Genomic DNA, 12,827 nt, shown 5'->3' with positions numbered 1-12,827 from the left:
TCATAACCACATACAACTGGGAGAAATCCATTTTAACTCCCCTCCAACTGGCAATTACTAGTGGAGGGGTCAAGCCTGAGCTCTGACTTCTCACACATGCTGACCTCTGAGGTCAATTACCTCGGTAACAGCATTTTCGGCAGTTAAATGCAACTAAAAAACATTATTTATAAAAATATATTATGGTTTTTGAACGCTTTGTTTACAAGCATGAAAGCTGCACTTGTAGTTTATGGTTGACGCAGCGTTTCACAACGAGTTGAAAACAAGTGAATGCATCCTACTGGTATTTAAGCCTTCACAACTGGTAATTGCCACCTTCTCACTTGGTTATAAACGCAGCATTAGACATCTAGGAGGTTGGGCAGGGAAAGCGCCAATCGCGAGTCTCTATGCCAAGTGGGTGTGTCTTTACGCGGAAGACGACACTGTTTTGTTTGAAAGCTTGCAGTAGGCCAGAATCAGCAGCGTTGAGACAACAGCGTAGAAACAACTCGTCTGAGTCCCTCATCCTGGCTCTTATCTGTCCATTCGCCGACGCTTGTAATACCCCACATCCCACTTTGGGATGGACGAAACGAGCCCCCTCGTCTCCCCTCTCCAGGACTCCATAGATTACAACTACTGCCAGAGCGAAGCCAACAGTCCGAGAACGCCGGGTTCTGTTGTGCGAGTGTCGGCTGGGAGCCCGGGACGCAGCCGTGAGAGACAGCCGCTTCTGGACCGGGACAGAGGGAATTCTCCGCGGGATCCACACAGGAATGAGTTTCCGGAGGACCCGGAGTTTAGGGAGATCGTGAGAAAAGCAGAACAAGCCATAGAAGAAGAAATATTTCCAGAAAGGATCTGCCAAGGGTCCAGTGGTAGCTACTTCGTCAAAGACTCTCAAGGGGTGAGACAGACAAGCTTCTAGCTACTATGGTCTTTCTTTCTAGAGGGGGAGAGCGAGAGATGTAAAAAAATACAGACAGATAAACCGGGAGGAAGACGAATATGGAGAGGATGCCATCTCTCATGTTTGAAAATGTCCTTTGTTTTCAAGTAAATCATATAATTCAGTTTCATGCAGCAACAACATCACATGATTTTGCTTACTGTCTGTCTGCTCTGGCAACCTGCTGTTGCTGATTCTAGCCCTGACTGTGCAGTGATGTCATCATGTTCTGTATTGAGTTCCAGCATGTATCTGCAGTGTTGATTTTTGGGTTGAGGTGAGCATTTTACACATGGTGGCTTGTTTCTAGCCATGGTAGGTAGACCTTGCCGTATAGTAGATCGGTATATATACTGAACATATATATATATATATATATATATATATATATATATATATATATATATAAAAACGCGATGTAAAGTGTTCCCATGTTTCATGAGCTGAAAAAGATCACAGAAATGTACCATTTTCTCAAATGTTGTGCACAAATATGTTTACATCCCTGTTAGTGAGCATTTCTCCTTTGCCAAGATGATCCATCCACCTGACAGGTGTGGCATATCAAGAAGCTGATTCAACAGCATGATCATTACACCGGTGCTCTTTGTGCTGGGGACAATAAAAGGCCACTCTAAACTGCAGTTTTGTCACACAACACAATGCTACAGATGTTTTGAGGGAGTGTGCAATTGGCATGCTGACTGCAGTTATGTCCACCAGAGCTGTTGCCAGAATTTAATGTTAATTTCTCTACCATAAGCCGCCTCCAATGTGTCGTTTTAGAGAATTTGGCAGTACGTCCATCTGGCCTCACAAACACAGACCACGTGTAACCACGCCATCCCAGGACCTCCACATCCGGCATCTTTACCTGCGGGATCGTCTGAGACCAGCCACCCGGACAGCTGATGGAACTGTGGCTTTGCACAATCAAAGAGTTTCTGCACAAACTGCACAAATTGTCAGAAACAGTCTCGGGGAAGATCATCCGTGTGCTCATCGTCCTCACCAGGGTCTTGACCTGACTGCAGTTCAACATCGTAACTGACTTCAGTGGGCAAATGCTCACCTTCGATGGCCACTGGCGAGCTTGAGAACTGTGATCTTCACCGATAAATCCTGGTTTCAACTGTACTGGGCAGATGGCAGACAAGTATGACGTTGTGTGGGCGAGTGGTTTCCTGATGTGAACAGTGTGCCCCGTGGTGGTGGGGTTATGATATGAGCAGGAATAAGCTACAGACAATGAACACAATTGCATTTTATCGATGGTAATTTGATTGCACAGAGATACCGTGATGAGATTCTGAGGTCAATTGTCGTGCCATTCATCACCTCATGTTTCAGCATGATAATGCAGAGCCCCATGTCGCAAGGATCTGTACACAATTGCTGGAAGCTGAAAAAGTACCAGTTCTTTCATGGCCTGCGTACTCACTAGACATGTTACCCGTTGAGCATGTTTGGGATGCTCTGGATCAACGTGTACTCCAGTGTGTTCCATTTCCCGCCAATATCCAGCAACTTCACACAGCCATTGAAAAGGAGTGGGACAACATTCCACAGGCCACAATCAACAGCCTGATCAACTCTACGTGAAGGAGATGTGTCGCGCTGTATGAGGCAAATGGTGGTCACACCAGATACTGACTGGTTTTCTAATCCACACTCCTATCTTTTTTTTAAAGTTATCTGTGACCAACCAACGCATATCTGTATTCCCAGTCATGTGAAATCCATAGATTAGGGCCTAATGAATTGATTTCAATTGACTGATTTCTTCATATGAACTGGAACTGTAAAATCTTTGAAATTGTTTCATGTTGCATTTTATATTTTTGTTCAGTGTAGTTCAACCATGCTAGGCTGGGGGTGTGACCTGGCGGCATCTCAAAGCCCAGGGTCATTGGCAGTCAGGCTAGGAAAAACATCTGTGGGCTGCCAGCCCTGCATAATGCATAGAATAGCTAGAAGTTGCCCCCAGACACTGGTCTAAGGATAGAGACATTGTAAGATCCTAGACGTGCCTTTGGGCGACTTTTAACACAAGTGTGGTGCAAAGTGCACACAGGCCCAATCTCTCAGACATTAGCTGTCACTATCAGTTCTCAGGCCTAAGCTAATTGTAATTTGCTGCCATTCCTGTATAGAAAAGGTTGAGACATCTTGTCATACAGCTCGTTAGTTCCTTTTTAAATGAGGCAGGCTGGGAGAGAATTGTACAGACATTCTATGCATTGTTCACATGTCAGTAAGCTCGACCCTAGACCTGTCAATCTTTTTTTGAACCCATAGAAAATCAATTTAGCTTACTCTGTGTGTTTGTGTACCATGTAGGCTACTATCTGTGTGAAGATGTCGTAACTCAGGAGAGGTCATGTATTAGCAATCTGAATGGCTGAAGGTAGAAGCCTCCATTTTCTCTCCAGAGGTATGCCTAGTAATAAGCATCCTCACACTCTCTGAAGATGGCCACTTAATTTCCATTCCCTAGCCTCTCTCTCTCTCCTTTCTCTCAATTCCACATGCTCAATTAACACAGTTCTGTTACTCTCCTATGGACCAGTGAACTATTAAAGGCAACAGATATAACCTTATTACCAGGCACTGTCTCAGCCAAGGTTACATAGGCTGCGTTCCAGGGCGTCTTTACTGCAGTCATGGGACAAAACATTACCATGATTTTTTTTGGGGGGGGGGGATTTTCACAAAATGTAATCCGAGGAAGGATTATTGACATTTGTATTTTACAGTATAATTGAGAAATAATTAATTTAATTTTGAATATTTGTGACATGTTGGCCTTTTTATCCAGGTGTCCTTTAACATAATGTTTCCTCTGGATAAATCCATTGGAATTCAATGACTTTTTGACAGCATCTCTTTTGATTTAGACAGAACTTTCCATACATGTTTGCCCATGGAAGAAGTGGCTAGAAAGTTACTGTTTGGGCCTGAATGCCAAAATATTAAAGTTGACACATTTTGCATACCATACCATGAGACGTACTCTACATGGCCAAAGGTATGTGGACACCCCTTCAAATTAGTGGATTTGGCTATTTCAGTCACACCCGTTGCTGACAGGTGTATAAAATTGAACACACAGCCATGCAATCTCCATAGACAAACATTGGCAGTAGAATGGCCTTACTGAAGAGCTCCGTGACTTTCAACGTGGCACCGTCAAAGGATGCAACCTTTCCAACAAGTTAGTTCATCAAATGTGTAAAGCTCATCGCCATTGTACTCTGCAGCAGTGGAAACGTGTTCTCTGGAGTGATGAATCACGCTTCACCATCTGGTAGTCTGACGGAGGAATCTGGCTTTGGCGGATGCCAGGAGAATGCTACCTGCCCGACTGCATAGTGCCAACTGTAAAGTTTGGTGGAGGAGGAATAATGGTCTGGGGCTGTTTTTCATGTAATTTCTGTTAAGGGAAATATTAACGCTACAGCATAAATTGACATTCTAGACAATTCCGTGCTTCCAACTTTGTGGCAACAGTTTGGGGAAGGCCCTTTCCTGTTTCAGCATGACAATGCCCCCGTGCACAAAGAGAGGTCCATAGAGAAATTATTTGTCGATATTGTTGTGGACGAAATTGACTGGCCTGCGCAGAGCCTTGACCTCAACCCCATCGAACACCTTTGGGATGAATTGGAATGCCGACTGCGAGCCAGGGTTATTTGCCCAACAACAGTGCCCAACCTCACTGAAGCTCTTGTGGCTGAATGGATGCAAGTCCCTGTAGCAATGTTCCAATATCCAGTGGAAAGCCTTCCCAGAAGAGTGGAGGCTGTTATCGCAGCAAAGGTGGGACCAACTCCATATTAATGCCCATGATTTTGGAATGAGATGTTCGACGAGCAGGTGTCCACATACCTTTGGCCATGTAGTGTACATTTCTTCATCACTGGAAAAGATAAATGGTCAAGTTTTATATCATTACAAACAGTGTTGTCAATAATCCAATTTGTAAGTCGCTCTGGATAAGAGCGTCTGCTAAATGACTTAAATGTAAATGTAATAATGTTATTTCTTGAAAAAAAGTTTCAAATCATAATGTCATTTTTAAACCTTCAATGATCTAAAAACGCGTAAAGTTTCTTCCATATTCGCATATGTTGTAGCTCAGACCCTATTTCACATCATCTGAGGGGTTTGTGTTGTTCCCGCCATCGGTTGAGACACAGCATGCTATTGAAATGACACCCACCCTGTATTCAATCATAGAAATATAGATTTCATAGAATGGACCTACCCCTTCAGAAGACTGAAATTTAGCTAGTACACCATTGACATTTAAAAAATTTTTTTTTAATTAAACATGTTTACTTCTGATTACTACCACAAAGATGACCGCCAGTCCACCCTCTGTTGAATGATAACTTAAATGGTCATGGGCAATTCCACGGTAACGGATTTGCGCTTTAACTCAGATTTGTTACTTTAAAATGTATGCCAAACAATAAACATTGATTCCCAAGTTTAACAAACCGTACAAGGAATCAATTTGCCTAGACTGATTTACTTATGAACTGTAATTCAGTTTGAAATTGTTGCATTTATATTTTTGTTCAGTATAGTAAATGGAAAGAGGGTAGGTGCCAGTATGAGCTGGGAGAAGTGACATTAACTGGAAAGAGTGAGAGGGAGGGTTTGTCCAGACTGTTTTCTGCCTTGATTTGACCATCAGACAACAGAAATAGAAAAAAATCATTGAGCGGAACATAACAATATGCTTGTGGGAGGGAGGACCGTGGGAGGAAGGGAGGACCGTGGGAGGAAGGGAGGACCGTGGGAGGAAGGGAGGACCGTGGGAGGACCGTGGGAGGAAGGGAGGACCGTGGGAGGGAGGGCCGTGGAAGGAAGGAAGGAAGGGAGGACCGTGGAAGGAAGGGAGGGCCGTGGAAGGAAGGGGGGACCGTGGAGGGAGGACCGTGGGAGGGAGGCCCGTGGGAGGCGGGACCGTGGGAGGGAGGACTGTAGCAGGTGACTCAACTGTGTTTTTGTGACTGATTTCCCATTCTGCCAAAATGTCAAATATTCCAACTTCAATTATTTATTTCTCAGTTATGCTTTAAGATACAAATGTAAAATATATGTCAACAATCCTTCCTCCAAAGGACCATTCTATGGATGAAATCTTGTTCATGAGGAATCACCCATATGAAGTGGAGGCGAGACAGACTGACACTATTTCGTGTTGAGGTAGCTCTGCCTGCTGCTACACAAATCAGTGTCACCCTCGGCCCAAGAGGGAATTTACTCTTCATCTAATAGTTTAGCATCTCTGGATCCACAATGCCTTAACACTTATCCAGGTGTTGTGAGATCTGATCAACTGACACAGCCAGCGAGACTGCATTTAAGACTACCTGGAACGTGCCCATAGACTAGAAAGCTAGCCACAGTCTCTGTACTTAGCCTCCTGTGCTTCTGCTTCCACAGTCAATCATGTGAGGAAACTTAAGTTAATCTGATTGACTTTAATGGGTTGCGAAACAATTCCCATTCCAGCTCGTTAGCCCCAGCCTGCAGGTTCTGTTGTACCATGAATCACCCTCTGATGGCAGATGTTGTGCGATGTCACTTCCTCTGACACCACCGCTCACATTTGATGTATTAAGGACTGATGGGGCTGAGTCATGGTTAGAAGAAGGACAGGGTAGACGTTGCCTGTAGGCACAGATCAAGGGTCAGATTTTCCTTCCTTCAACGTAAACTTAACCATTTAGAGGGAAAATGCAAAAGAAATCTTAGATCAGTGTCTGGTTGGTACTGTGTCATCAGCAGGCCTCAGGTAATCAGTGAAGCACAGGCAGTATTTTGATACCTAAGTTTCTATCAAGCAAATGCTTTGTTTATCATATGATACTCCTGAGCAGTCTTTGTACACAGTAACAGTGTGCCTGAACCAACATTAGTGTCGTGACGATTTGGGTTCATCTAAAAATAGTAGATGAGTGTGCCACTGTGTTCTGTCCAACTTTGTACTGCTGCAAAACGGCAGTGTGGTTTCAGATGAGATTTGTATTTTATTGTGCAAAAACAAATCTCATTTTTCATAGCTATAGGATAATGTTAGATGCGTTTTACTCTCTCTCTTTCTCTCTTTCTCACGCTACAAATAAAGAATATTAATTGCGTGTAACTAGTAGTAGTAGTAATAATAATAATAATAATAATAATAATTTGTCTGTGTGTAGAAGGTCATAGGCGTGTTCAAGCCTAAGACTGAGGAGCCGTACGGTCAGCTGAACCCAAAGTGGACCAAGTGGCTCCAGAAGCTGTGTTGTCCCTGTTGCTTCGGACGGGACTGTCTGGTCCTGAACCAGGGTTATCTGTCTGAGGCCGGGGCCAGTCTTGTGGACCAGAAACTAGAGCTCAATGTCGTGCCCCGGACCAAGGTAAGAAGGGTTACAGGCAGACATTAGAAGCTGGGATGATAAACCGACAGTTATCGACACGGAACAAACCAACGATTTATCAATAATAACGTAGTCAAGTAGCCTTGACTAGAGGAATGTAAAGTTTGAAATGAAGTAGGCCTAAGTTTGCTCATATGGGTTATTGCTAACAGGACAATAATACCATTACAGTAGTAGGAGTAGTTCTAAGGGTAATATAAACAAGTAACTGGTGCTTATTAACTTCATAAGTATCGTTCAATGTATCGTTATCTTGATAATTCAGGCAATTTATTGTGATATGGATTTTTGTCCATATCCCCCAGTTCTAACACACACACACACACAAGGGTATGTACTGATAATTGACTGATCTCTCTGACTCTTATCTTTACCACCATCTCTTTCTCTCTCTCTTTAGGTGGTGTACCTGGCCAGTGATACGTTTAACTACAATGCTATAGACAGAGTCAAGTCTCGGGGAAAGAGGCTAGCTCTGGAGAAAGTTCCCAAAGTGGGACAGCGCTTCCACAGAATAGGCCTCCCTCCTAAGGTAGGTACGACTTCTGCCTAGGGTTCAGAACCTACAACTGGGTCCTGTTCATTAGGCATGAAACTGGAGAAAGCAGTCCGCAACAGTAAAGTACTACCGGAACTTAGTTTTCCATTGTACAACGTTTAGAAACGTTTTGCTACGGTGTGTTTTAATGAACACGACCCTGTTGATAGGGTGATTTCTGTCTCTGCCTCATGTAGTGTTGTTGACTAATTCAACCAATCAACAGCTCAACGGCTAATTGAATCAGGTGTGTTAGTGCTGGACTAGAACAAAAAGCCTGCACCCTCCATGGGTCCCCAGGACCAGAGTTGAAGAACACTGCCCTGAAATTAAATGCTATTGTAACACTTAAACCCTGCAGGTATAATCATTTAAAACTTCTTATAAGCATGTATGATCCTTTTATAATGTCTTAGAATAATGCTTATACATAATACATTTCACACATGACTCAGGTGGGATCATTCCAGTTGTTTGTGGAGGGCTACAAAGACGCAGACTATTGGCTGAGACGGTTTGAGGCGGAGCCTCTTCCAGAGAACACCAATCGGCAGCTGCAGCTTCAGTTCGAGAGACTGGTGGTCCTCGATTACATAATCAGGAACACAGGTGTGTGTGTGTGTGTGTGTGTGAGAGAGAGATTCGCGTGTGCGTGCACAGAGAAACTGGTGGTTCTGTATTTCATCATCAGGAACACAGGTGTGTGTGTGTGAGAGAGATTCGCGTGTGCGTGCACAGAGAAACTGGTGGTTCTGTATTTCATCATCAGGAACACAGGTGTGGTGTGTGTGTGTGTGTGTGTGTGTGTGTGTGTGTGTGTGTGTGTGGGAGGATGTATGACTGAATTTGATTTATTGTTGCTTAATGATGATGCTGTTGATGCTTGCAGATCGGGGAAACGACAACTGGCTGTTAAAATATGACTGTTCAATGGACACGGAAGGGAAACGGGTGAGTAGACGTATAAAATATTATTTAAACCTAGAGATTTCAATCTGTTAGTTAATCAATCAATTAGTTTTATAGGAACTTCTAAAAAAAGGTAAACTAGAACGTCACATTCATATCCTTCTGTCTGTTTGTGTAGGACACAGACTGGGTGGTGGTAAAGGATCCTATCATCAGACTGGCAGCCATAGACAACGGCTTGGCCTTCCCAATCAAACACCCTGACTCCTGGAGAGCCTGTGAGACACACACACACACACACACACACACACACAGAGAGACACACACACAGAGAGAGACACACACACAGAGAGAGACACACACACAGAGAGAGACACACACACAGAGAGAGACACACACAAAGAGAGAGACACACACACAGAGAGACACACACACACAGAGAGACACACACACACAGAGAGACACACACACAGAGAGACACACACAGAGAGACACGCAGAGAGAGACACACACACAGAGACACACACACACAGAGAGAGAGAGACACACAGAGAGAGACACACACACAGAGAGACACACACAGACACACACACAGAGAGACACACAGACACACACAGAGACACACAGACACACACAGAGAGACACACACACAGAGACACACACACACGCACAGAGACACACACACACAGACACACACACACACAGAGACACGCACACACAAACAAACTACTTTATTCCTCCTCTGTGTAGATCCATTCTACTGGGTGTGGCTGTCTCAGGCTAAGGTTCCTTTCTCTCAGGAGATTAGGGACTTAGTTCTGCCCAAACTGGCTGACCCCAACTTCATAAAAGACCTGGAGGAAGACCTCTACGAACTCTTTAAGGTTAGCAGGGGGTTTAATTTGCCTGGTCACAGATCTGTTTGTGCAGTTCTACCAATTCCTATGGACAGCAAACATATCTGGGACCAAGGTTTTTTTAATGGCCTTTTAACATCACAAAGTTATATTCTACTCTATTCTGTCATCCTCACAACACTGAATGTATCATGCCAGCGTTATTGAAGTTGTTGTGTGTATCCTACAGAAGGATCCAGGTTTTGACAGAGGGCAGTTTCACAAACAGATAGCTGTGATGAGGGGACAGGTGCGTTGTTGGAGGAATACCTGGACAGTGTCAGTATTTGTCTTTATATTGTCAGACTGGTACCCTGAGTGTGTGAAATTGTACATGTGGGCATGTGTGTATGCTAAGTTGTGCTGAAGCTCTGTATGTTTCTGTCACCAGATCTTGATTATGTAAGTCTGTCTGTCTGTTTAAACCTATGCTGAAACTCTGTATGTCTCTACCACCAGATCCTGAACCTGAGCCAGGCCTTGAAGGAGAGTAAGACCCCGCTACATCTGGTTCAGATGCCCCCAGTCATAGTGGAGACAGCCAGAGCACCACAGAGAGCCAACAGTGAGTCCTACACACAGAGCTTCCAGAGCAGGAAACCCTTCTTTACCTGGTGGTAGAGGAGAGGAGGAGGCCAAGTAGAAGAGGAGGCAAGCGGGGGAGTGAAGGAGGCAAGCGGGGGAGTGAAGGAGGCAAGCGGTGGAGTGAAGGAGGCAAGCGGTGGAGTGAAGGAGGCAAGCGGTGGAGTGAAGGAGGCAAGCGGTGGAGTGAAGGAGACTCAGGAGGGAGGAAGAATGGATATGGTTGGATCAGAAAGAGGAGGGGGGAGGAGGAAGATGAGAATTGATAGGAGGAATGAACCAGATTGAGAGACTGAAGAGTAGAGAGACAAAGGCCAAGTAGAAGAGTATAAAAGGAGAGAAAGAGGAGAAGAGCTTTGTCCAAAAACCTCTGCCTTAATCCTGTTTCATCAGCCAGTAAAGCTCTTTCCCGCTCCATAGCCAATAGGAAGCTAGGTATGTTTATACTTTCCCTGGAATCCATCACATTCACAGTTGTGCTTTAACTACAGACATTCACCAGAAAGATGGGAGGGTGGAGATGGAGAGAGATGAGTTACATTGAGTAAAGAGATAATGAGATTGTCTAGTGTCAACATTCAGAATGTCAAAAAAAAGAAGAGAAAGAAAGAGGTATGGTATATAGGAGAGTTTGGGTAGCCCTACACTGGTAGCTGGCTGAAATATGATTATAGAGACCAAAAACTGTGAAAGGCTCCAACTATAGTAGAGGTTCCCAATTGATGGTTCTATGGTAGCATTCTCTTTCACGGACTGAATGTGCAAAATGTCAATATATGGTAGTCCAATCAAATCCATCCAAGTGCACAGAAAAAGTTTTTACCTAAGGCTAAACATTTCAGCCCCAACTCTTAATTTTCCTTACCAAGTTACAGATTTAGTAGCATCTCTTATGGAAGCATGGCATTACCATGACATGTATGGCATGTAGCTAGCAAGCAGATAAGAAGTCAAGTGTCCTGATATTTGGTTTCCAAAATTCCGGTAACTTTCCCAAATTCCTAGGTTTTCCAGAAATCCTGGTTGGAGAATTACGGATTCCCTGCTTATGTCCTTCTGATTCCGGGAATCCTTGAACTTGAAAAACCTAAAGTTACAATAATCTTGCAACCCTATGGTGTATGAATGCTGTGGTCAGACATTCAGCGTGTGGGGCCTTATTTGAATGAGTCTCTTTCTTTGATACAGAAGAACCTGACTGCAGTAGCCTGGTTGGACCAGACTGAACACTGCATTTACCATTGTCAACACTTCAGTGTTAAGTCTGGGTTAACCAGGCTGACTTTAGGGCCAGGTTATAGGTGGTAGGTTTGAACTGCAGACTGAAGAGCCATGTTCATTAGGGTACACTGTAGGAAAGTTTTGCAATGGAAAATAAGACATAGAAGGATCTAACTTCACTCCTTTTCTGGCACTTTTCTTCCATATCATGCCTACTGAACATAACCCAGGCAACAGTACCTGATGTGTTATTGGCATGTGATGGCAGCCCTGTGGCACCACCTAGGGGAGGACTGCAATGTAGTCGGTCTCAAACACGCACATTGCCTGTCATGCTTGTTTCCCTACATCTCATTTTGTCTTTTTTACGTTGACATTTTTTGTATTTTGTTTTTTTTAATTGATATTTCCTGCTGTATCAACCAAACTGTTCTAATATATTGTATTGACAATGCACTGTACAAATGGTATTACAGAATGAAATACATAAAGAATTGTACTATTCCATTATCAGGGTCTCTTGTACTTTTCTTGTCTCGTAGGACGCATCCTGATTTTCTACCCTTCTCCCAAAGTGTGCAAGTAGTATGCACTTTCACACTTTATCACGTGGATTTAACAATGGTGGAAACTCAATCCACACCAATCATATGCTTTTAAATCCAAAGAGGGCGGAGAATTGGATGACAAACTTGGTTTAGTTTTTTATGAACATTTTAAAGTAATGTCTGTTCTGAAATTCTGTTCTGCAAAATCCTTTCAATGTCCACCAGAGAGAGAATGTTCAGAGAAGAAACCATTTATCATGAGTCAGCTCAGAGCACAGGAGGTTGGTTGGCACCTTAATTGGGGAGGACGGGCTCATAGTAATGGCTGGAACGGAATTCATGGAATGGTATCAAACTCATCGAAAGCAAGTGTTTGATACCATTTCATTCACTTCATTCCAACCATTATTATGAGCTGTCCTCCACTCTGCAGCCTCCTGTATCAGCAAGGCTTTACTGTACAACCGTATTCAGTGGTGTGAAACAGAAAGAACAGGGCTGTCACAATTTCCTATTTTATTGCTGCGTCTAGACAGGCAGCAACAACAACAAAAATATAGTCACTAATTGGTCTTTTGACCAATCAGATTAGCTCGGAAAAAGATCTGACGTGGAAAGGGAGGTGCGGACCGCCCAGTACATCACTGGGCTGTCCATCACTGGCCCGGAACATTGTTATACTCCAGCCACCTGAGCCATAGACTGTTCTCTCTGCTTCTGCACGGCAAGCAGTACCGGAGCATTAAGTCTGACACCAGCATC

At 43.8% G+C, this 12,827-nt stretch overlaps 1 protein-coding gene across 2 annotated transcripts; it reads left to right on the top strand.

Annotated features, from left to right (window-relative positions):
- The first annotated feature begins 296 nt into the window (after positions 1 to 296).
- LOC115153402 (phosphatidylinositol 4-kinase type 2-alpha) lies at positions 297 to 12,027 on the top strand. 2 transcript variants are annotated; one of them, XM_029698816.1, is made up of 10 exons: positions 297 to 892; positions 7,150 to 7,350; positions 7,772 to 7,903; positions 8,365 to 8,518; positions 8,799 to 8,860; positions 8,997 to 9,096; positions 9,569 to 9,702; positions 9,905 to 9,964; positions 10,174 to 10,365; positions 10,408 to 12,027. In XM_029698816.1, the coding sequence occupies exons 1-9, from the start codon at positions 569 to 571 to the stop codon at positions 10,333 to 10,335; spliced, it is 1,329 nt and encodes a 442-aa protein (XP_029554676.1). In that variant the 5' UTR covers positions 297 to 568; the 3' UTR covers positions 10,336 to 10,365; positions 10,408 to 12,027. The 2 variants fall into 2 exon arrangements, with proteins under 2 accessions (XP_029554676.1, XP_029554675.1); XM_029698815.1 differs by having other exon boundaries at positions 10,174 to 12,027.
- Positions 12,028 to 12,827: the final 800 nt, after the last annotated feature.

This window comes from Salmo trutta, chromosome 18 (genome assembly GCF_901001165.1).
Source record: "Salmo trutta chromosome 18, fSalTru1.1, whole genome shotgun sequence".
In the NCBI taxonomy this organism is placed as follows: domain Eukaryota; kingdom Metazoa; phylum Chordata; class Actinopteri; order Salmoniformes; family Salmonidae; genus Salmo; species Salmo trutta.
Note: the sequence above shows the minus strand (reverse complement) of the source record. Positions and strands in the feature narration are given on the sequence as shown.